This window comes from Kogia breviceps, chromosome 4 (assembly GCF_026419965.1).
Source record: "Kogia breviceps isolate mKogBre1 chromosome 4, mKogBre1 haplotype 1, whole genome shotgun sequence".
Classification (NCBI taxonomy): Eukaryota; Metazoa; Chordata; class Mammalia; order Artiodactyla; family Physeteridae; genus Kogia; species Kogia breviceps.
Genome location: NC_081313.1, coordinates 176406980 through 176428911, shown reverse-complemented (window position 1 = coordinate 176428911; position 21932 = coordinate 176406980). Strand labels below are relative to the sequence as shown.

General features: G+C 56.5%; 3 protein-coding genes across 7 annotated transcripts; 1 reads left to right on the top strand and 2 right to left on the bottom strand.

The window, feature by feature from the left end:
* Positions 1 to 1065: 1065 nt before the first annotated feature.
* Positions 1066 to 6963, bottom strand: NDUFA7 (NADH:ubiquinone oxidoreductase subunit A7). Its single transcript, XM_059063063.2, has 4 exons — positions 6855 to 6963; positions 6336 to 6385; positions 2676 to 2825; positions 1066 to 1284 (listed from the first exon to the last, which is right to left on the bottom strand). The coding sequence occupies exons 1-4, from the start codon at positions 6903 to 6905 to the stop codon at positions 1194 to 1196; spliced, it is 342 nt and encodes a 113-aa protein (XP_058919046.1). The 5' UTR covers positions 6906 to 6963; the 3' UTR covers positions 1066 to 1193.
* RPS28 (ribosomal protein S28) lies at positions 6382 to 8193 on the top strand. The gene is made up of 5 exons (XM_059063064.2): positions 6382 to 6581; positions 6924 to 7100; positions 7195 to 7242; positions 7776 to 7909; positions 8117 to 8193. Exons 2-4 carry the CDS (start codon positions 6963 to 6965, stop codon positions 7896 to 7898), a joined length of 309 nt encoding a protein of 102 aa, XP_058919047.2. The 5' UTR covers positions 6382 to 6581; positions 6924 to 6962; the 3' UTR covers positions 7899 to 7909; positions 8117 to 8193.
* Positions 8194 to 8374: 181 nt separating this feature from the next.
* On the bottom strand, positions 8375 to 21365 carry KANK3 (KN motif and ankyrin repeat domains 3). 5 transcript variants are annotated; one of them, XM_067032892.1, is made up of 11 exons: positions 21328 to 21365; positions 18279 to 18425; positions 17662 to 17778; positions 15593 to 16867; positions 15408 to 15507; positions 15013 to 15204; positions 14817 to 14904; positions 14115 to 14331; positions 10083 to 10225; positions 9583 to 9954; positions 8375 to 8641 (listed from the first exon to the last, which is right to left on the bottom strand). In XM_067032892.1, exons 3-11 carry the CDS (start codon positions 17693 to 17695, stop codon positions 8564 to 8566), a joined length of 2499 nt encoding a protein of 832 aa, XP_066888993.1. In that variant the 5' UTR covers positions 17696 to 17778; positions 18279 to 18425; positions 21328 to 21365; the 3' UTR covers positions 8375 to 8563. The 5 variants fall into 5 exon arrangements, with proteins under 5 accessions (XP_066888993.1, XP_066888996.1, XP_066888994.1 ...); XM_067032895.1 differs by lacking the exon at positions 18279 to 18425 and having other exon boundaries at positions 8375 to 8678; positions 9583 to 9681; positions 9754 to 9954; positions 21328 to 21363; XM_067032893.1 differs by lacking the exon at positions 18279 to 18425 and having other exon boundaries at positions 9583 to 9681; positions 9754 to 9954; positions 21328 to 21363.
* Positions 21366 to 21932: the final 567 nt, after the last annotated feature.

Here is a 21932-nt window from a genome sequence, read left to right as displayed (position 1 = left end):
GGGCCTGCATCCTCATTGACAACCATCTTTTCACTGCTACCTCACTTGGCAGAAGGGGGCTGGGTCACAAAACTTTATTCAGAAACTTTCAATGGCACATCTTGCCTGGGGTCTTTAATAGCCCTCCAGCGTCACCCTCCCTGTGGCCTCTGCACACCCTGCCCAGCTCTCCTGATCTTTCTGTATCTAATTCATCCTTTGTTCCAACCAGAATCCCACCTTCTCCAGGAAGCCTTCCCAGCCTTTTCTTCTCATAAGCATTTAGCATTTGTATCACCCACTCTTGGGGCACCACTTATAACTCCTCCTGGGACTGTGATCCTTTTCCTGCCTTGCTCCAAGCTTCCAAAGGCAGGCCAGCCTCAACACTCTTCTGGGCATACAGCTGTGATCTTCACCTACTGATGGGTTTGGGGATTCTTCCACAGGGCAGCCACAACACTCCCCCACCTGAGGTCACTGCATGGCTCCCCTTCGCTCCTACAACCAAATCAAGGCCATTTCCTTTTCAGCTTTCACTCCCTGCTTATTCCTCCACAGAAAGAAGCCCCTTCCTTTCCTGGGCTGACTTTGCCTCACATCCCCCAGGCCCACACAGAAACGTTTCTGGCTCAGGGAGGCCTTTCGCCACTGGGCTAGGTGAGCCTTCCCTGTGAGCCACCTCACTGTCCTCTGCCGTCCCTGCTGAGCGGCAGGGTGGTCAAGGTCAGGTGGGGGCCACAATGGGAGCCTGCTGGTGAATGTCTGCACAAGCAATGGCTGGGAGAGCTCTCAGGAGAGAAGGAAGCGGGCCGTTTTTGTTCCGCTGCACTGTCCTTTACAGTCAGTGCCCCCAAACACCCAGAGGTCCTGGAACCTGCTCTGACACTCTCAGAGTTAGAGCCAGGCCCTCGAGAAAGGGACGGTGACATCTCTGTGCCCAGTGACAGCACGTCACCTTGGAGCTCGAGAACCACTATCCTCCCCTGCTCCTGGAGCGTTCATGGGATTAAGAGATTCGGCACCAACTTCACCCCGAAATTCAAGTAAGCCTGTGTGTCCTTTCAAAAGTAAAAACAGAAGCGATTCTGGAGAGCTCAATATATATTTTTTATAAATTAGGTCATGTTCTCCCCAGAGGGAATCCAAAGTCCAAGGAAGAGGAAGCACTCCAGTGGCCCTGAGGGCTTAGCCAGGCACCCTGGGGTACAGTGTCACAGGTAAGGCTGATCCTTGGACAGCTCCCACCTCTTTATGGGAGGAGCTGGCGTCACAGCCTTCTTCTCAGTGGCTGCTACAGCCGAGCTGGAAGATGAAAACAGACTTGAGTTAGGCCCAGGTTTCCAGAGAACAGTGTGGAGGAAGCTGAGGGAGACCCCCCTGCCCTGGCAGGTACACATCTGCTGACACCATGGATCTGGAGATCAGAGTGCAGGGTGTTTCAGAATGCCCAGAGCCCTCCAATGGGGTCCCCCAAAGGGTGAGCTGACAAGCCCCCTTTCTGCCCCGAGCCCCGCGTGAACCCCTGGTCGGCGTGCCTTGGCTTCTGGTCCCAGAACCAGCATGAATAGCTGGGCTCCTCCTCCAGCACCCCTTCCCACTCGCACCCCACTCCTGCTGCCCCAGAACAGGACACTGGCAGAAGGGCCAAGGACCATCACTGGGGGTCTGGACAAACTGCTTTAAAATCATGCTTCTACTACCCACCAGCTGTGTGACCCAGGCAGGTCACTTGGCCTCTCTGTGCCTCAATTTCTTCTTCTGCAGCAGGGGCCATCACTGCCTAACTCATGGAGTTATCAGGAGGCAGATATGGCACTGACTCCATTCTTGAGCTTACAGATTTTAATTATGAGTATTAATCCTCATAACGACTCTGCTATAGACAAAATGTGTCCCCACAAAATCCATATGTTGAAATCCTACACCCCAATGTGATGATGTTACCGGGTGGAGCCTTTGGGAGGTGACTAGATCATGAAGGTGAAGCCCTCATGAATGGGGTTAGTGCCCTTATAAGAGACCCTAGAGACCCCTTGCCCATTCTAACATGTGAGGACATGGCAAAAAGATACCATCTGTGGGGACTTCCCTGGCGGTCCAGTGTTAGGACTCAGCGCTTCCACTGCAAGGGGCATGGGTTCAATCCCTGGTTGGGGAACTAATACCCCACATGCTGCATGGTGTGGCAAAAAAAAAGGATACCATCTATAAACAAAGAAAGTGCCAGACAATGAATCTGCAGGGACCTTGAACTTGGACTTCCAGCTTCCAGAACCAGAAGAAACAATTTTCTGTTGTTTATACCCACCCAGTCTGTGGGATTCTGTCCCAGCAGAACTCTCTAAAGTAAATAACTTTATTGTTCCTGTTTAATTACGAGACAGTGCCTGAGGCCAGGGACCAGAGTAGGTTTTGAGGGGCCTGAGGTTTATACAATTCTCTCTTTAAGAAGAATATAAAATTAGAAAAACAACAATGCCTGGGCTTCTTCCAATGCCCTTGAAGGGCTCTTGGAGCTTCCTCTGCTTTTTGCAGGAAACCCACCCAGGGTGGGTGGGGATTCATGAGCTCTCAGATGAAAAGCCCCCTGCAGTACATTTCCTGCCACAGTTGATGCTAAACAGACTTGGGACCTTGAAAAGCACAAGCAGGAGAGAGGGCTGGTCACAGGAGGGGTGTTGAGGCATCCTCACCTCTCTGCTGGCTTCCCTGATGCCAGCACCTTCTGTGAGGACATGACGATGGAGGGCGGCGTGGCTTCCCGGCGGCCATCCCGTGTACAGTAGTAATTGTTGGAGAGTTTGTGGCTGGGGCCCATGGGGAGCTTGGGAGGAGGCTGAGTTCTGAGAAAAAAGAACATGGGCACTGAAACAAAAATGACAAGTCGTTCTCACTGCATGGCTGTGCTGGAACGAGGCTTGGGGTCGGCAGCCCCTGGGATGTGCTGCAGGCCAGGGGTATCCCTTGATACACTGCCATGACCAAATGCCTGGGGAGGGTCCAATGCTCAGAAGCAGGTGGGAGCCCCTGCACCCGATGTGAAGGTGCTGGAAGGCCAGGCCTGGTCTGCCCCACCACAGGTCCCCGGCCTGCCCCAAATGTGGCGGGTATGGATGACCCTTTCATGAGGTAGGCCTGTTCCCACCTCTCCATGGCCCAGAGCTTGGCAGCTGGCCTCATTTCCACCGCAGGTCCTCGGGAAATGAAGAGGCTGGGGCCTGGGGCTCTGCCCATCACCTACCAAGTAATCATGGTCAGCAAACACTTGGGAAACAACCCCAGACTTGGCTCATTCTGAGGGGCTTTGTCCCCAAAGGCCAGGCTGCAGATCCTCTGGGTTTCCAGTTCTCTCAGGAACTCTCTGAAGAACTCTACTGGGATCAAGCCTTATTACTCAAAGAGCATTTTGTCCTCTGAGATCTCTGCTGCCACCTCGTGGTCGCTGCCACCAGAGGGGGAGTGAACAGAGCTCTGTCCTCGCTTGGACTAAACCCTGGGGTCAATATACAAAGTTTGAGGCCTGAAAACTAATTGCTAACCTCGATAACAAAAGCTGCTAACAAAAAACAAATAAACAAAATCGCTAACAAAAGATGAGCTTCCCTGGAATCCCCTGCAGAGAAGGAGGGCAGAAAAGAGAAAAATCATAAACAGATCGGGTTCTCATTCATCTTTTTTTTTTTTTTTAATTTATTTATTTGGCTGTGTTGGGTCTTCTTTGCTGCGCACGGGCTTTCTCTAGTTGTGGCGAGCAGGGGCTACTCTTCGTTGCAGTGTGCGGACTTCTCATTGCAGTGGTTGCAGAGCAACCAGGGCTCTAGGTGCTCGGGCTTCAGTAGGTGTGGCCCGCAGGCTCTAGGGCACAGGCTCAGTAGTTGTGGCACACGGGCTTAGTTGCTCCGCGGCATGTGGGATCTTCCCAGAGCAGGGCTCGAACCCGTGTCCCCTGCATTGGCAGGCGGATTCTTAACTACTGCGCCACCAGGGAAGTCCCTCATCTGGGTTTTTAACCAACTTTTTTCTGATAATCATTTTACCAGGACTTAAGTTTTTCTTAAAACAAATGATAGTCATTGTACCAAAGGGGAAAAAAAGAAATACAGATAAAAACAAAGTTTAAAAACTTAATATTAAGGGCTTCCCTGGTGGCGCAGTGGTTGGGAGTCCGCCTGCTGATGCAGGGGACTTGGGTTCGTGCCCCAGTCCGGGAAGATCCCACATGCCGCGGAGCGGCTGGGCCCGTGAGCCATGGCCACTGACCCTGCGCGTCCGGAGCCTGTGCTCCGCAACGGGAGAGGCCACAGCAGTGAGAGGCCCGCGTACCGCAAAAACAAAACAAAACAAACAAAAAGAACCCTTAATATTAAAAGCGGTATCCTAATTCCCTGGCAGTCCAGTGGTTAGGACTCGGCGCTTTCACTGCTATGGCCCAGGTTCGGTCCTGGTCAGGGAACTAAGAACCCACAAGCCGTGTGGCACGGCCAAAAAAAATTTTCTTAATAAATAAAAAATAAATTAGGGACTTCCCTGGTAGAGCAATGGTTAAGAATGCACCTGCTCATGCAGGGGACACGGGTTCGAGCAATGGTCTGGGAGGATCCCACATGCCGCGGAGCAACTAAGCCCGTGTGCCATAACCACTGAGCCTGAGTGCCACAACTACTCAAGCCAGAGCGCCTAGAGCCCGTGCTCTGCAACAAGAGAAGCCATCGCAATGAGAAACCTGCACACCGCAACGAAGAGTAGCCCCCGCTCGCCGCAACTAGAGAAAGCCCGCACACAGCAACGAAGACCCAGTGCACCCAAAAATAAACAAATATATATTTTTTAAATTTTAAAAAATTAAAATAGGACTTCCCGGTGGTGCACTGGTTAAGAACCTGCCTGCCAATGCAGGGTACACGGGTTCGAGCCCTGGTCCAAGAAGATCCTACATGCTACGGAGCAACGAAGCCCATGCGCTACAACTACTGAGCCTGAGCTCTAGAGCCCATGAGCCACAGCTAATGAAGCCCGCGCGCCTAGAAACCATGCTCCGCAACGAGAAGCCACCGCAAAGAGAAGTCCGCTTACTGCAACAAAGAGTAGCCCCCGCCCGCTCACCGCAACTAGAGAAAGCCTGCGCGCAGCAATGAAGACCCAACGCAGCCAAACATAAATAAATTTTTAAAAATAAATAAAAGCAATATCCTGCGTTGAACTTAGAATCTGCTTAACCCCTGGAGTGCAGAGATGACCCTCTGTCGGGCAGGGACCAACAGAAAACGAGCACAGAAAGGATAAAAAGAACCAGCGCCCAACGGAAAGGCCTAAATGAATCACTAGGGGGCGCCATTATCCTTTTTTTAAAAAAAGTAAAAAATTTTACAAAACTGTTTCCTCAATTGTATCAGCTACCCTGGATGGAAAAGCAATGTAAAACTTTTGATATTTGGAATCAGTCACAACATGCAGGCATTCACATAGATTTGGTTATTTTAATGTTATTGTTCTTCTTTCCATGCTAACTCTCCATGGCTGCCTTACCTTTGCCTGCCACTCATACATATATCGCTATTCCCTATTCCCCAGTGTTTCAGCCACACTACCCTCCTTCCTACTTCTGGCTCTGTCGGGCTGCACGGCCTTGGCACTTACTGCTCCCTCTGCCAGGAATGTTTTAATAACTATCTTTTGGCATTTCAGGTGACTCAATGTCAATCCCTGAGACCTTTCCTGATTACCTGATCTGACGCAGCCACCCTCCAGCTTATTGACTTTGTTTTGTCTTCAGAGCATTCTAGAACAATGTTTTTTATTTGCTGTGTTTATTTCCCTACGATGTTGTTTCTCCCTCCTCGCCAGGATATGAGCTCCATGAAAGAAATGAGAAGAATTTTTCTTGCTCGCACTGGTATCCCAGAGGGCTGAAGACACAGCAGGGGTTTGTAAATGTCAAGTAATTTTTGGACTCATTTAAATGAGTTTGAAATCAAGACACTTCTGGGTTCAAATCCCAGCTGTTACTTGCTGGCTTCTGAGTGATTTTAAGCAAATGATTTAGTCTCTCCGAGCCTCAAATATTTTCATGTGTAGCTTGGGGATAACACTAACTAGCAGGGCCACACTGAGGACTGCAAATCATCTCACTGAGAATTCCCACTCATAATTCAAGCCCCATCTGGTTGTTCCACGAGCACCACTCTCCGACATAGTCCAGCAAGATTAAAGGCAAACCTCTGCCTCCACAGCAAGCTAGGCGGCTGGAGGCAGGATTTCGGCCCAGTGTTTCCGGGGTCTAAAAGAACAGGGGTTTTGGTTTTGATGGAAGAAGGACAGGATTGAAGTCCGGACAGCGAGCGGGGCTTGCTCACCGCTTGGAGATCTCCTGGTAACGCAGCTGCAGCTTCGCCTGCAAGTCTTGCTGTGGGAGAAAGACAGGAAGGAGGTCAGCCCGCAGGGCACCCCAGAAGAGAAGGCCAGCGAACCTGGGGCAGTCCGGGGCTGGACAAATTAAGGGAAGGCGGGAGATGAGCATTTGGCGACAAGGATATGGGCCTTGGAGGTGAACAGGAAAGCTGGAGGCCGGGGCCACAAGATCCAAAGCTAAGAAGGACTAGGTAAATCCCAGGCCTGAGAAGGACCCCAGCCAAGAGAGGGCCAAGGGCTGGGGGTGGAATTGGGCGTGCCCTGGGCTGGAAGGGTCAAGAGTTGGAGGTTCCGGGCTGAGCGCGGGGCCCCGACTTATTAGGGAAATCTCGGTACCACTGGCCTCAGCCCCAGAGGTGCAGAAGGGGGGTGATCAACGGGAGCGTGTCCGGGGCGCACGGAGCCCACAGCCCCACCCTCCCCAGTGCAGCCCTCCCCAGTGCAGCCCTTCCCGCCCCGCGCACCCCGGATGCCCAGTTCCGGAGCCGCTGGATGAAACGAGTAGCTGACGCCATCTTTCCCCTGCGCTGAAGGGCGCCGGTGACGTCTCTACCGCGAGGACTGCTGGGAACATGGAGTATGGTCTCGCGAGAGCGGGGCTAGGACGCCTTATAAACGTTCTCTCCGAAGCACGTGACTCCTCTCCGCCCGACAGCCGCCGCGCTACCATCATGGATACTAGCCGTGTGCAGCCCATCAAGCTTGCCAGGGTGAGGCGGAAGCCCGGGTTTGAGGGCCCGGATGAGGGAGGAAGGAGTAGGGGAACCGGGTGGTCCAGATCTGATTCAGGCTTCTTTACTCCAGGTCACCAAGGTGCTGGGCAGGACCGGTTCGCAGGGACAGTGCACGCAGGTGAGCTGGAGAGACGAGGAGGTGGGGTCTGGTGGGGGGGGCGGGTCTGGGGTCTGAGTCTCCGATGATGACTTCTGTGCCCTGGTATCTGAGAACCGATACGTACCCTTTTTCGGAAAGCTCACGGAGGGTCCGAGCCTTTGCCGAGGCCTTGCCCACCGGGTCTGGGGTCGGTCGACCTCATTCCTCGGGCTCTGACATACCTCGTTGTCCTGGCTCAGCCAATCCCAACGACCACTGTGTAGCTCCACTCCCTCACGATTGTGCTCCCGTCCCCGACGGGCCCAGAGCGGCAGTTGTCCCCCACCAGTGGCTTTTTCTGGCGCTCGAGAGCTTTGTTCTCCACGCCTCGGCCCCTCTCCGGCTTCTCTCCCGGCCCAGACTTAACTTCCCAGGCTCAGTCCCCTTTTTAAGTGTGTCTAAGCAGACACGTTCTCTGAATCCAAATCAGCTGTCTATCGCACGGTGCGAGTTTGTGGCCGACCCTGACTTCTTCCCGGTCCGCTCCCCCCCACCCCGCGTCAACCCCATAGGTGCGCGTAGAATTCATGGACGACACGAGCCGCTCCATCATCCGAAACGTGAAAGGCCCCGTGCGCGAGGGCGACGTGCTCACCCTATTGGAGTCAGAGCGAGAGGCTCGGAGGTTGCGCTGAACTTGGGACTGGTGAGTGCACAACTGGAGTGGGAAACGGAGCAGGTAGGTTCCTGTTAGACCTTTGGCTGGTGGTAGGGAGGTTTCGCCAAGCAAACGGATGAAGGGCTCTTGGCGGGGTCTGAAGAAAGGGTTTGCTGAGATGGGCAAGACCGGGGAGGGAGTTTGCCACTTGCTGAGGGGGACCTGTCAGCATCTCATACTTGGGTTTGTTTACAGGGTCCTGGATGTCTGGGTCGACCACCTGGCCCACGAGGATGATCTGCTGTTAATAAAGCGTTTATAGTCTGTGTAAACTTGGGGTTTTGTTTCGGTTGCCACTAAGCTTATAAAAGCTTACCATGGGACCCCCAGATGGTCTGCACTGACCCACTGCACTCTGGAAGGGGGCCAGGGGGGCTGTCTTCCCCAACAACGTGTTTTCTTTTTGAGGAGGGAGAAGCAGGTGTCTGTGTGTATCTCCAAAACAAGACAAGCTGAGTTAGGATTGTTTTATTAAGGAAGAAGGTTGGAGGAATGAGTGGACCAGAGTGCCTCAGGCCCCACCTCACCCTGTAGAGTTCAAGCTGAGCCCCTCCCTGTGGACCCTGACCCTTGCTGTGCCCGCAAGGTCGAGGTGGGCGAGGGAAAGCTCTCCCCCAATCCAGGTCCAGTGTGTCAGGCCAGTCACTGAGGTGGAGGGTCCTCTCCACCGTCACTGCAGCCTCCTTCACTAGGCTTGGCCGTGGGGCGGTCAGAGGGCAGCTGGTGAGAGAGGTTGAGGGGGGCTCCTGTCAGTCTCCTATAGGCAGGACACTGGCTTTCAGCCCCCTTAGACTCAGGGCTGCTTAGCCTAGTGGCAGTCTTGCCTCTGTCCACTGACCTTGCCTAAGCATGAACCCCACCTTTTACAGCAGAGCCAGAGCACCTGGGTTTGAATCCCGCCTCTGTCCCATGTGACTTGGAAGAGGCACTTGGCCTCCCTGGCTCTTTTCCCCCATCTCTACAGGAGAGTGCGGGATGGCTAGGCTCACAGCATGAGTTGGTGTTTTGCAGCACCATGAGGCATGTGGGATGTTAGTTCCCTGACCAGGGATTGAACCCGTGCCCCCTGCAATGGAAATGCGGAGTCCTAACCACTGGTCTGCCAGGGAATTCCCAGGATGATTTTTAATTATGATGCTGAGAACAGCCTGGCACTTGCCTTTTGAACATAAGCCTCTCCCCCTTGGGGACAAACTGAGTGATCTGCCCCCAAGCCAGCCCTTCCTGTCTGCTGCTGGCAAACTCGTCGTTTCCAACTCTGAAGCTCTGACTTGTGGGGAGCCTGCACCCCCCTCCCCTGCTCCCTCACCCTAAAGGGCCCCTTATTCCTTTGCTATGAGCCTCCCTGGGGGCAGTAATGGGAGTCCACTGACCACGACATGGTCTGACCCAGGTCTGACAGCTCTACTCTGACCTACGGCATGTCTCCTCTGGAGGCCTCAGGTTCATGACCTCTAAAAGTGAAGGTGTGTCTGGCCGTTGGGTGTTCTGCAGGTTGAACATCAAATCCCGTCCACATAGAATTCAGATGCAGGTTCCCCACCCCTGGTACCCACCCCCACCCCGGGGTGCATGAAGAGAAGCCACCTTCCTGGGGCTCACTTGGGATCCTTGAGCTGTGCAGCTGGGAAACTGTCTCTTGGGGCTGGGGCTGCACTCACCAGGCAACCGGGCTGGCCTGAGCTCAGGTGGGCGTGCAGCAGGGCGGCCACCTCGTCCTGCTCAGCCTCCAGGGCAATGGCCAGGGCACTGGTGCCCTCCTGAGGGATGATAGGGACAGTCAGGTTCCCGAACCAAGGCGTGACTACCCCACCAGCCCCACGGTGGCTCACGTTGTCCAGGAGGGCGGGGTCGCAGCCGGGCTGGGCCAGGAGCAACCGGACAGTGTCCAGGCGCCCATACTCGCTGGCGCACATCAGCGCTGTGGCCCCATCTGCATCCTGCACGTTCACATCTGCCCCACATGCCAGTAGGGCCGCTACTGTGTCCTGGCGGCCGTGGCTGATGGCTAGCATGAGGGCTGTCTGTCCCGTCTGGGGAATGGGAAAGAAGGGGACAGGACTGGTGTGGGCTCTGGGGGAAAGAGGTGGGTCAGAGACATTTGGCTCCAGAAGTGGAAAAGACCCCTGGACTCCGAGCCAGGGAGGAGGTATCTACGCACCTGGCTGGCCTTGGCGTTAACACTGCCCATGCGGAAGAGTCTCTGGACCACGGCCATGTCCTCCTCTCGCCCCACAGAGGTGAGTGCGGCCAGCATGAGGGCGGAGTAGCCAGCTCGATTCTGGTGGTCAATCTTGCAGACCCCTGGGAGACAGAAGAGGGGTCAGTCCACCGAGAAGCTGATACCCCCTAATCCACCCGCCTCCCTTCAGGCCTCAGGTTCATTTGTTCAGTCAGGTTGGTCACTGAGGGTCATGCGTGATTTTACTGTTCCCTCTCCCTACAAGGCTCTCCCCCCAAAATCCACATGGCTCCTCCCTTACAAACTTCAGGGTTCTGCTCGCATCTCATCTCAGTGAAGCGTTTCCTCACCTCCCTATTTCAAACTGTGTTGGGGGTTTCGTTCTATCCGCTGCTGTATCCCCCAGTACCTAGAGTAATACCTGCCACCTAGTAGCTGCTCGATGAATGAGATAAATGGACATTTCTATTTTCACGGCTGCTACCCACCAGGCCACCACTGTTGCTCCCCCAGAGAAATGCCAGCCGGCCCCCCCGGTGTCCAAGTCCACTCCAGTTTCCATGCAGCAGCCAGAAAGAGATCAAAAGAAATTTGGCCCCGTCACCTATTTAGAGCCCTCCTGTGTCTCCCCACTGCACCTGGAATACAGGCTGTTGTTCACCACTGCCTCTGAGGCTCTGTTAATCAACTTCTGTTCCTTCCTCTGGAGTTGTCCTTTCTCCCCCAAGCCTATGTTACAGATTGAATTGTGTGTCCCCCTCCCGCCCCACCAAAAGATATGTTGAACTCCTAACACCCACTACCTGTGAATGTGACCTTAATTGGAAATAAGATCTCTGCAAACCATAATCAAGTTAAGATGAGGTCATTATGGTAGGCCCTAATTCCATATGACTGGTATCCTCGGAAGAAGCAAAGACAAAGAGCTATGCAATGCAGAAGGCAGAGAAGACAAGCTGCCATAAGCTGCAGAACGCTACCGGTTGCTGGCAACCACCAGAAGCTTGGAGAAAGGCACAGAACAGATTCTCCCTCTGAGCCCTTAAGAAGGAAACAGCCCTGCCAACGCCATGATTTTGGACTTCTGGACTCCTGAACTGCAAGAAAATTAATTTCTCTTTACAACCACCCACATTGTGGTACTTTGTGGCACTTCTTTACAGCAGCCCTAGGAAACTAACAGCCTGGTTACTGCTGCTCATCCTTCCGAACTGAACACAGACATCAGCTCCATTTCCTCTGGAGTCAGTTCTGCCATTTCCTCTGGGGTCAGTTCTGTTACCATCCTGGGCCTCTTCCTCACAGCACAGCACCTACGTCTGGACCTCATTCCCCAGAATGTTTAACGCTCGTGTACCCCACCATTCTGAAAGCTCCACAAGTCTAGGGACAGTCTGCAGAGATGAATGGGTGGGAGAGGTTTGGGGAAAGGAGTGGATCAGGGTCATGGAGAGGGTGCCCTAGTGAGAAGGGATCTGAGACAACAGGCTGGGGAGTAAAAGGGTTAAGTCAGGATTAAGGGCATCCCCTAGCTGTGAGGCATACTCTCCAGGTGTCCATCCTGGTGGAGGGTGTTGGCCGCAGAAGGGGGCTCAGAGAAATAACCAAAGTGGGGTCTCTGCAGCTAGCCAGGGGACGCACCTATTTTCCCTCTCCCTTTCCCTTCCCTGAGGCCTTGCTAAGCTAAAGGATCACCCTGTTTCTTGATTTCCTCCCCTGGTTTTATTTTGTCATGGGCCTTACCCCTATTGGAAATTATGTTTACTTGATAATTATCGAAGAAAATTGATAATTATCTCCGCTGTCCCCCACACACACCCAGAGCCCCTGTTCATGAAAGCTTATTCATTCATTCAACAAACACTTGAGGGTCTACTGTGTGTCCCACTGGGGTCTGCCAGGCAAGTAGGGTGAGGTGAGGGAGGGGTATGGGGATGGGTTTGAAAGGGTACATAAAGGAGTACATAATGATAGGCCAGGAGGCAAGGAAACAGAACAGTGAAATGGGGTGGGAGCAATGGATACTGGTCTCACGAGTTTCAACGATTGTGGTAGTTGGGCAACAGGAGACAGTGAGCTGAGATGTTGGAAGGTGAGAGTTCAGGAGAGAATGCTAGGAAGTGAGATTATGGAGGGGGCATAGTTACTGATGACGTCAAGGTGTGGTGACCTTACAAGTGTAAGGCTGATGTCAGGGTGAAGGGAGAGGAGTAGGTCAAGGAACTGAGAAGGGACTTCTCTGGCAGTCCAGGGGTTAAAACCCCACACTTCCACTGCAGGGGATGCAGGTTCGATCCCTGGTTGGGGAATTAAGATCCCACATGCCTTGTGGCATAGCCAGAAAAAAAAAAAAAAAGGAACTGAGAAGCCAGGAAGTGGGAGGGATCATCCATCAGGAAACTGATATTGGTGAGGATTAGGCTGGAGAGGAGGAGAACCAGCCAGGAGCTAAGATTAAAGAAATGAAGAGTGAGAGGGAGAAGTCAGAAGGGGCGGAGGGAGTAGTGGTCTGATCAATTAGAGGCTCCAAGATGGGACTAAAGGAGGAAGGGGAAACATTCTGGAAGTGGAGATAAAGAACAAGGAGGACACAGCCATGTCCAGGACCTTCATTCCAGGGAGATGAGAAGAAACAGCCCCTGTGTGGAGGGTGCACTGAGGGCTCTGGGTCCTGGGGGAGGGGAGGGCCAGAGGGGCTGACCCATGTGAGAATCAGAAGGCCCACGGCAAGGTCTGGAAAGTTGGAGCTGAAGGGGGTGGGGGTTCAAATGCAGGGAATAAGAGGATCCAAGGAGCCTCGGGCCTTGCAACCAAGATGACTGCCTTGCCACCCTCCACAGCCCCAGTCCTCAGCCCCCTTTAAGACAGAAGCTGCCCAGGAAATACCCTTTTTTTTTTTTGGCCGCACCGCACAGCATGTGGGATCTTAGTTCCCTGACCAGGGATTGAACCCTCACCCCCAGCATTGGAAGTGTGGAGTCTTAACCACTGGACTGCCGGGGAAGTCCCAGGAAATAACTTTTGAACTCATGCATTGTCCTCTCCTCCCAAGCCCCAGCTCCCTGTCCAGCCCAGAGCAGCTGTGCCCTTCCCCCCGGTCACCAAGACCTGCAGAAATGGGATGGATCTGTGTATTTAGGGGGGTGGCATGTGGGATGGGACACCAGGACCTGCCTCAGCCTGCAGTGAGAATGAGAAGCAGGGCAGGCCCCAGAGGACACTGGACCTGAAGGAGGACACCCAGGAGAGCTCTTGGTGGACAATCAGTTTGTCTACTGTGCACTGTCCCCTCTGCTGTGAGTCCCATGGGGGTGGCCCACCCCCATCCTGGCCCTGCACCGGTACCTGGAAGGCTCTCAATATATGTCTGTGGGCTCAGCAACACCTGGATGTGTGTATCTCTGCTCCAGAAGGGGAAACGTTGAGACAGATGATAGAAATGTGTGTGAGATGGGGCCAATGCAGGACCTGGTGGTGGAGGACTGCAGGCCCAGTGTCCCAGCCCAGGAGGCAATCACAGTCCTGACCAGTCAGTACCTCCCCTGGAGGCTGAAGAGGCAGTGGATGGATATTGGGGCTCAGGAACGAGGTGAACGCCAAGGCTGGAGATTCAGGGACAGAAGGCATAGGGACCATTGACTGACCTGCGTGCCTGGCACTGTTCTACGTGTGTGTTATCACAATTGCCCAGGGAGGGGGGCACTGCATCCCCCCGTTTCACAAAGGAGGAAGCTAAAGCTGGTGAAATGAAGTAATTCCTCTACATTTAGGTCTACCCAATCCCAAACCCCAGAATACCCTCCCCCTGCAAAGTGAGAGGCAGGTCAGGGCAGAGCTCACAGCTCAGAGCGGTCAATCTATCCTCAACGGGTCATGTAACCTCCAGAGAAGGGCCAGTGGTGCCCTCTGCCTGGCCAGCCCTTCTCTGCATCCTTCTCCAGGTCCTCCCAGCCAGGACCTGCCCAGATTCTCCCTTCCCTGGTGCCCTCCCCACCCCTCCTCAATGCTGACCTGTATCCAGCAGCAAGCTCGCGATGGCCAGGTTCCCATGGGACACGCTGTAGTGCAGGGCTGTGTTCCCGTTGCCATCCGTCAGGTTCACCACGTGCTCCAGCAGCTCACGTCCCAGGCGCACCACCGCGCCCAGCACCCCGGCCACGGGCTCCGCTTGAGAGCGCCGCTGGCTCGACACTCGAAACCACTCTTGGGCCACCAGGCGCGCCGCGCCCTGCCAGGACGGGGGAAACACATCGGCGAGGGTCCAGGACGGGGTGGCAGGGAGGGTGTGGGGGCGGGACTGGGAACCCAGGCAGGGGAGGATGGTCTCTCCTAGGGCCACACCCCTTTCGAGGAGAGGGAGTACAGTTAGTGTGGGTATCCGGCTCGAGGGGGCAGGGATGCTCCCCTTCCGAGGAAGAAGAGCCTGTGGAAGAAGCTGAAGTGGTGGAAGGCGGTGAGCGCTTGTCTTTGGGGAGTCCGGGAGTGGGGCTGGGGCTTGGGGCGGACCCCTTTGGGGAAATCAGGGAAAGATCAGCCCTGTCCTGGGGCGAAGAGCCCTTTGAAGAGCTTGGGATCCGTGGAGGGCCCTGGCGCGAGGTGACGGAATTTGGGACCCTCCTAACTCTAAAGAACCCGATGCTCTCCCCTAGGTAGGCGTCAGAGGAGGTCCCTGGCGGGCCTACGACTCCTGCGAAGGCCTCTCCCCGCACTCACACTGTCGCGGGCGACTCCGCGGGGCCGGCTCAGCTGCCGTTGCAGCGCTGCGCACGCCTCCCTCAAACGCGGGCTCAGCTCGCACCTACTGCCAGGGAGACGGAGACAGGGAGAGACTAAGGAGGGGTCGGGATGGGGAGTGGGGAGACGGGAAAGAGAGCGGCCGTTCCTATTCCGTGTCCGCGGCGCTGCTCACCTCCCCTGAGCACCCGGCTGAGGCTCTGGCTCTGCCTCCGGCTCGGGGTCCCGGGGCTCCCCGCCGCTGGGAGGGCCATGGGTCCCGGAGTCGGATCCGCCGCCGCTGTCGTCTCCTGAGCCCGACGAATTGCTCCTCGGGAGCTCGGCAGCGCCGTCCTCGCTGTCGCTGTCGCTGGATGAGCTCTCGTACCTGGGGGCCGGGTGGGAGGCATCTGCTGAGCCTCCCCTGGGGGCTCATTCTGGAGTCCTGTGAGGTGGGAGTGGCTGTTCCCATCTTACAGATGAGGACACTGAGGCTTGCCGAGACCACGCCGCGAGCGAGGGGCAGAGCTGGGATTCAAACCCCATTCCAGTCCCAGAAGATGCTGCCATGGGGAGGGGGAAAGTGCTCACTCTCCGTTGAGGACCCCAACAAACTGCAGGCTCTTGGATCCGGGGCTGGGCTGGGCGCCAGGTGTACCGTCTCTCCTCTTCATAATGGATTTGAGGGTGCCTGGCGGTGATCAGGTGAAGACACTGAGTTCGAATTGGGTGGCCAGCAAACCAGGGCTCAGCGAGGGACGGGGAGGGGGACTCACCCGCGGGTGCCACTGCCCTGTCCCCATCCGTGGGTCCGGGCAGGTTCTCCTGCGTCGGGACAGGGGCCTCCACAGCGGGCTCAGTCTGCGTGGCCCTCTCGGCACAACCCCACGGGGTCTGGGTGGCAGCCTCGCACGGCTGGGGCCGGGCCGCCACCGCTGCCCGTGCCTCCTCGGCAGCCTCGCGGGCCTCCTCCAGCTCGCACAGGCGACCCCGCAGGAGCTCGTTCACCCCGCGCTCATGCTCCAGGCTGGCGCGAAGCAGCTCCAGCTCGCGCTCGGCGGCAGCGGGCAGCCCCAGCAGAGCCTCCGACACCCATGCTTCCTCCTCGAGGGTCTCGGGAGCTGCCCCCACGCCGGCCTCCTGGGTCTCCGGCACCGCCTGAGCTCCCGCCTCTTGAGTCTCCGGCACGGTCTGGGTGCCTGTATTCCGCGTCTGGGGCGCCCCGTCGAGGACCTGCAGTGCACCCTCGCTGAGGCTAGAAGCCGACCCGTCGGGGCCGTCAGCCCCGGGGCTGGCCCTGGCGCGAACGCCGCGCTCAGAGGTGATCAAGCGCTCGGTGAGCCGACGCAGCTGAGCAAGCTTGTCCGGGCGCGCCTCTGCCTCCACGTCGGGCTCGGGCTGCCGGCGCCCAGCAAGCAACCGCGCCCTCTCGGCGCGCAGCGCGCGCACCTGCTCCTGCAGCTCGGGCAGCGCGCGCGCCTGCTCCTCGAGCTCGCGCAGGCGCCGCAGCGCCGCGGCCATCTGCTCGCGCACCAGCTGCAGTTGCGCGGGGCCGGGAGAGGCCAGGGCCGGGTTGGGGGCGGGACTGCTGTGGCCGGACCCGCGCGGGCTGCGCGGGATTGCGCGGCCGGGGCTGGGCACACACTCGTGAGCCTGCGCTAGCTCCAACCGCCGGCTGGTCTCCAGGAGCGTGTGCTCGACGCGCGGATTGCGCACGGGTGCGCGCGGCGATAGCGGCGGCGGCATCAGCCCCGACGGCGCGCCCGGGGAGAGAGCGCCCGGTGCTCCGCCATCGTCACTGGCCAGGGACTCGCAGGATGTCCAGGCGCCTGGGCTGCGCGCGCCTGCGAGGCTAGCCCGTGGCGCGCGGGGGCGGCGCGCGGGCGGGGGGCCCGTGGCGCGGCGGGCGGCGGGGCCGCGCTCCAGCTCCTCCACGTACTTGAGGAAGTCCAGGTCCAGGTGGAAGCCATAGGGCGTCTCCACCGAGTAGGGCGAACTCGGGCTGCGAGCTCCCCCAGTCACGCTGGGGCACAGGCGAGGGCCGCCCAGGTCTGTGGGCATGACAGGGGCGTGGAGCGGCGTCAAGCCGGAGAGACCCGGAGAGCGCGTCCCCACTGCCCCACGACACGCCTGCACGACTCCACCTGCACCAAACCCTGCACACCTGGATTGTACACCCAAGGCTTAAACGCCTCTCTACTCCCCAAAAGTCGAGGGTTCACGCGTTAATTGAGCACCTACTATGTACCAAGCACTTTTCTAGGTGCTGCGGACATAGCAGTGAATAAGACAAGCATCGCTGCCCTCTTGTAGGAGACAGATAAACACAATCGTTCCAAATGGTGCTTAGGGCAATAATAATAATTCCAAGATGAAATAGAGAATAACTGACAGACTGGGGCTCTGGCTGTCAGGGCAGATTTCCTGAGGGGGGGACTTACAAGCTGAGCCCTGAATGAGGAGGGGGAGGAAGCAGCTGAGACAGGAAGTTCCTAAAAGAAAACAGCTCATGCAGAGGCCCTGGGGTGGAATGACCAGGGTGGGCCTGAGTAAGAGCCAGGTGGAGGCGAGGATGTGCAGAGCAGAGTGAAGGAAGGGGGGGGGGAGAGGAGTAGAAGAGGTGGGCTTGGACCAGATTGTGGGGAACCTTCTGGGCCACCATGAGGAGATGGAGTTTTATTCCACCTGTGACAGGGCACCAGGGGCAGATTTTAAGCCATGATATTATCCACCTTTATAAAGGGCCCTCTGGCCACTCTGCAAAGGAGGGAGCTGCAGGGCTGTGTCTGCATCAGGGTGCCAAGTGTGGATCTGTACACATGCAAATCCCATTTTGCACACTTACCAGGCAGGTTCTGATTCAGGGCAAATTTGGCCATGTTTCCTGGAGTAGCCCCCAGAGGGGGTGAGAGTGGGGCTGGGCCCTGTCCCTCTGGCTGTGCCTCTGGGGTCAGTCCGGACTCTGAGTGAGTAAACAGACCCAAGAGGTCCTCTCCACCACCACTCCAACACCCCCCCCCCCCACAGGCCCTCTCCTCCCTCCTCCCTCAAGTGGCCTTGAAAGTTTGGAATGGGGACTTCCCTGGTGGCGCAGTGGTTAAGAATCCGCCTGCCAATTCAGGGGACACAGGTTTGAGCCCTGGTCCAGGAAGATCCCACATGCTGCAAAGCAATTAAGCCCGTGCACCACAGCTACTGAGCCTGTGCTCTAGAGCCCGTGAGCCACAACTACTGAGCCCTCATGCCACAACTACTGAAGCCTGTGCGCCTACAGCCCGTGCTCCGAAACAAGAGAAGCCACCGCAATGAGAAGCCCGCACACCGCAACGAAGAGTAGCCCCCGCTCACCGCAACTAGAGAGAGCCCACGTGCAGCAATGAAGACCCAACGCAGCCAAAGATAAATAAATGTATAAAAAAAAGAAAAAGAAAGTTTGGAATGAATGACTGTGGAGACCCTCACATGCCAGGCCTCAGCCTGCTGGGCAGGAGGAGGCAGGAAGGGCATCAAAAGGAGAAGAGAGGGGAATTCCCTGGTGGTCCAGTGGTTAGGAATCCGTGCTTCCACGGCAAGGGCAAGGGTTCGATCCCTGGTTGGGGAACTAGGATCCTGCATCCCACATGGAGTGGCAAAAAAAAAAAAAAAAAAGAGGATGATGATCAAGAGAACAAGAGCAGCTGGGCAGGGGCAGGGTGAGGTGCATTCCAGACCTGCTGAGTTTTCTTCAGTCCCTGGGGAAAAATAGAAATTGATGCTCAAAGGGGTGGAGTGCGAACATTCAGAAGAGGAAGGCGAGGGTTCAAAGCCCTTCGAGGGCTCATGTACATCTGAATTTATACCAGGGTCACTTGTGAGATCCTTTAGGAATGATGGAGAGTTGTGGGCCAGATGCACCAAAGATGCAAATCAATGGATACCAGTCTTCCTGGGATGTCTCTACTGGAGTGCCACAGGGCTCTGCCCTTGGCTTGTAAGAGACTGTAGTGGAACCACAAGCACCCAGGTTGTCAGAGCTGTGGCTGGGGAATTCCCTGGTCATCCAGTGGTTAGGATTCGGTGCTTTCACCGCTGAGGGCCTGGGTTCAATCCCTGGTCAGAGAACTAAGATCCCACAAGCCATGCCATGTGTTGAGGCCAAAAACAAGAAAACAAAACAAAACTACAAAAACAAACAAACAAACAAAAAACCCAGAGCTGTGGCTATGCTTAGGGCTAAAGGGATAGAGACACTTCAGGTGATGTGATGGAGGCTCTAAGAAACTGGGGAGATTGGGCCACATCTAATAATGTGATAGTTAACAAGGACAAATATTGAGTCCAGAAATTTGATTCAGAGAGCATAGGGCAGGAAAGATGGGGCTTTGAAGAGCTCACGTGAAAAACCCTCAGGGAAGGGAAGCAGCTTGTATCGAGTGCCTACTCTGTGCTTGGCCTAAATGTAACCCCCCACCCACCCACAAGTATAATCCTGCAAGGTAGGATGTTTCCCCTTTTTCCAGATGGGGGAAATGAAGGCATAAAGCAGTTAAGTCAATTGCCTATGGGAAATGCCCTCAGACTGGGCTTTCATCTTCTGAGGGGGGGACCTCTTGTCTGCCCAGCCCTCCACCAGCAGGTGCCTGCCAGACCCGATCTGTACTCTTCCTGACCTACTGCCCATCTGTGCTAACCACCTGACAACCAGTCACCCCTGCTGGTCTCTTGCACTCCGGATGACCACCTGTGTGCCTAATACCCACCAGCAACTGAGCACTCATTGGTCTACCTGATTCACCCTGCTCCACAGCTGGGGGAACACTCCCACTCACCACTCTGTCCAGCCTGGGTCCCTGACACCTCCCCCAGCCCACTCCAAGGAGGGAGAGTGACGGGGAACTTCCAGTCCTGAAGCAGCTGTTTCCCATCCCCTCACACTGGCTGTAGGGGCCGGCCAGCAGGGCAACATGGAGGACAGCCAGTGCCTCTCAGGACTTGTTTTCAGGAAACTGCCAGGGAAGAGCTGGGTCATGGAAAAAACCTGGGCTGGGGCTCAGGGGTCTGGGCTTGCCTCACACACAGCTGGCCGTGTGACTCCTTGGGGTCAGCCCCCCCCACCCCGCCTCCAGGGACCTGGTTACACCCAAATCTGAGACCCTGGGAATTCAAAAAAACAGCTGTGAGCCATTCCTAAGACCCAAACCAGCTGGAGCAGCCGGACCCAGAGACTGACCTGAAAAATGGGTGGATGCCCCAAGAATGGTAAATAAAAATATGCCAATGACTTTTGCCATTTACTATGGGCAAGCCTCTATTCTAAGCAATTTATGGGTGTTAACTTAAAAAAAAAAATCCTAGGTAAACCCTTTGAGGTAGGTTTTTCCCATTGTGCAGATGGAGAAACTGAGACACCGTGATTAAGTGACCCAGCCAAAGTCGGACATGGGCAGAAGCAGAATTTGAACCCAGCAGCTTTGCTAGGGTTTCTGCATTGACCCCTCCACTTGACGGCTTTCTAGAAACAGCCCTCCCCTCCCCAGGAGGGGCAAAGAGCCAGAGGGGGTCGGCCCTCCCAGCCTGCACTCCTGCCTGTCCCCTGCGTGTGTCCCCGATGGGAAGAGCAGGTCCAAACCGTGGCGGCTCCAGGGGTTGCAGCCTCACCGGAGTGGAGGCGTGCAACTGCCCTCCCCTCTCCTCCGCTCCCTGCCCGAGCTGGCAAGCTTAGATCCGGATCCTCTGCCTGAGACCCCCTTATTAGGCCGCCAGAGCCGACGCCACACGCCCCCACTCCCGCCCCAGGGACTATTTTGGGACTCAGAGCTGTGCTCACAAAACCTGAGGGGTGGGGTACGAGGCGGGCAGCGCAGATCCCGGTCTTGGGGAGGGGGGCGTCTTCCCGGACTGAGGCTCTGGGTGGTGGCACCCCCTAATTTGGGGGCGGAACTCTCAGACCCCTGAAGTGGGAGTGGAGGCTGATGATGGGGGGAGGGGGAGGTACTGAGGTCATCACCCCCCCACTCCCCTGTCCCCTCAGGACGGCCTCACGGAGACAGAGCAGTTTCCTACAGGAAACGCCGCCGGGCGGTTCCATCCGTTGTCCATTGTCTGCCGGCCCGGGGGCCATCCGTCCCTCCCCCCAACAACGTTTCCGAATCACCCCCCGCCCCCCCCCCCACACACACACACACACACTCTCAGGTCCAGAGCGAGGGGATGGACCCGGGTCCCCAAGCTGTCCGGGAGCGACTCTGTGAAAGCATCCAGAAGTCGGTTGCGGCGCCAGGGGGCGAAAAAATCCCCCCACTTCGCTCCTGAAGGGCGGGAAGTAGGAGACCTCAAGAATCCAGAGCCCCCCGACTCTGCTCGCCGCCCACTCGGGACTCCCAGTGTGGGAGGGGTCCCAGCCAGAGGACACAGCGCCCACCCCGTCGCAGCGCGCTGAGCCCGCAAAGGGGCTAGAAGCGCAGCGCCCCGTTCCGCTGCATACCCTGATCCCCCCAGGACCCCATCGGTGCCCCGAAAGCTGGCGCTTTACCTGAAGCCGCAGCCGCAGCCGCGCCCGCACCCGAGCCCGCCCCCTCGAAGCTCGGGGACCGGTTATCAAGGCCTTGACCCTAACTGACGGCCACGTCAGCCAACCAGCGTTCCTTGCTCTCCGAAACTGTCCAATGGTGAGGCGGGGTGGACCGCACTGTCCCGGCGCCGAGAATGTGGGGAGTGGCTTGGGGTGGGGCCTGGAGTGACTGCCCTTGAGGTCGTTCGGGTCCGTAGTGGGGAGAGCAGAGGCCGAGTGGTGCCCAGCTTAGGACTAAAGGGCTTGGATATGATCCACAGGGGACAGGGAGCCTCGGGAACACTCTAAGCAGGACTGTTAGCCGGTGGGATTTGTGTATTTGGAAGATACCTTGGGTGGAAGCTGGAAAGACTGACACTCCTGTCCCAGTGTCTGGGTGAGGGACCTGGACCCTGGATCTTTCCCACCGCAGCGCCTTTGCGCATGCTACTCAATCTTCCTGAACTGTTCTTCCCTGCACCTGTCCACTTGGCCACTTTCTCCTACCTTTGGGGGCTCAACCTGTGTGTTCCAGTCCCCTAAAGGCCTAACGTGGACCTTCTCCAGTCACTATCTTTCCAGTCACT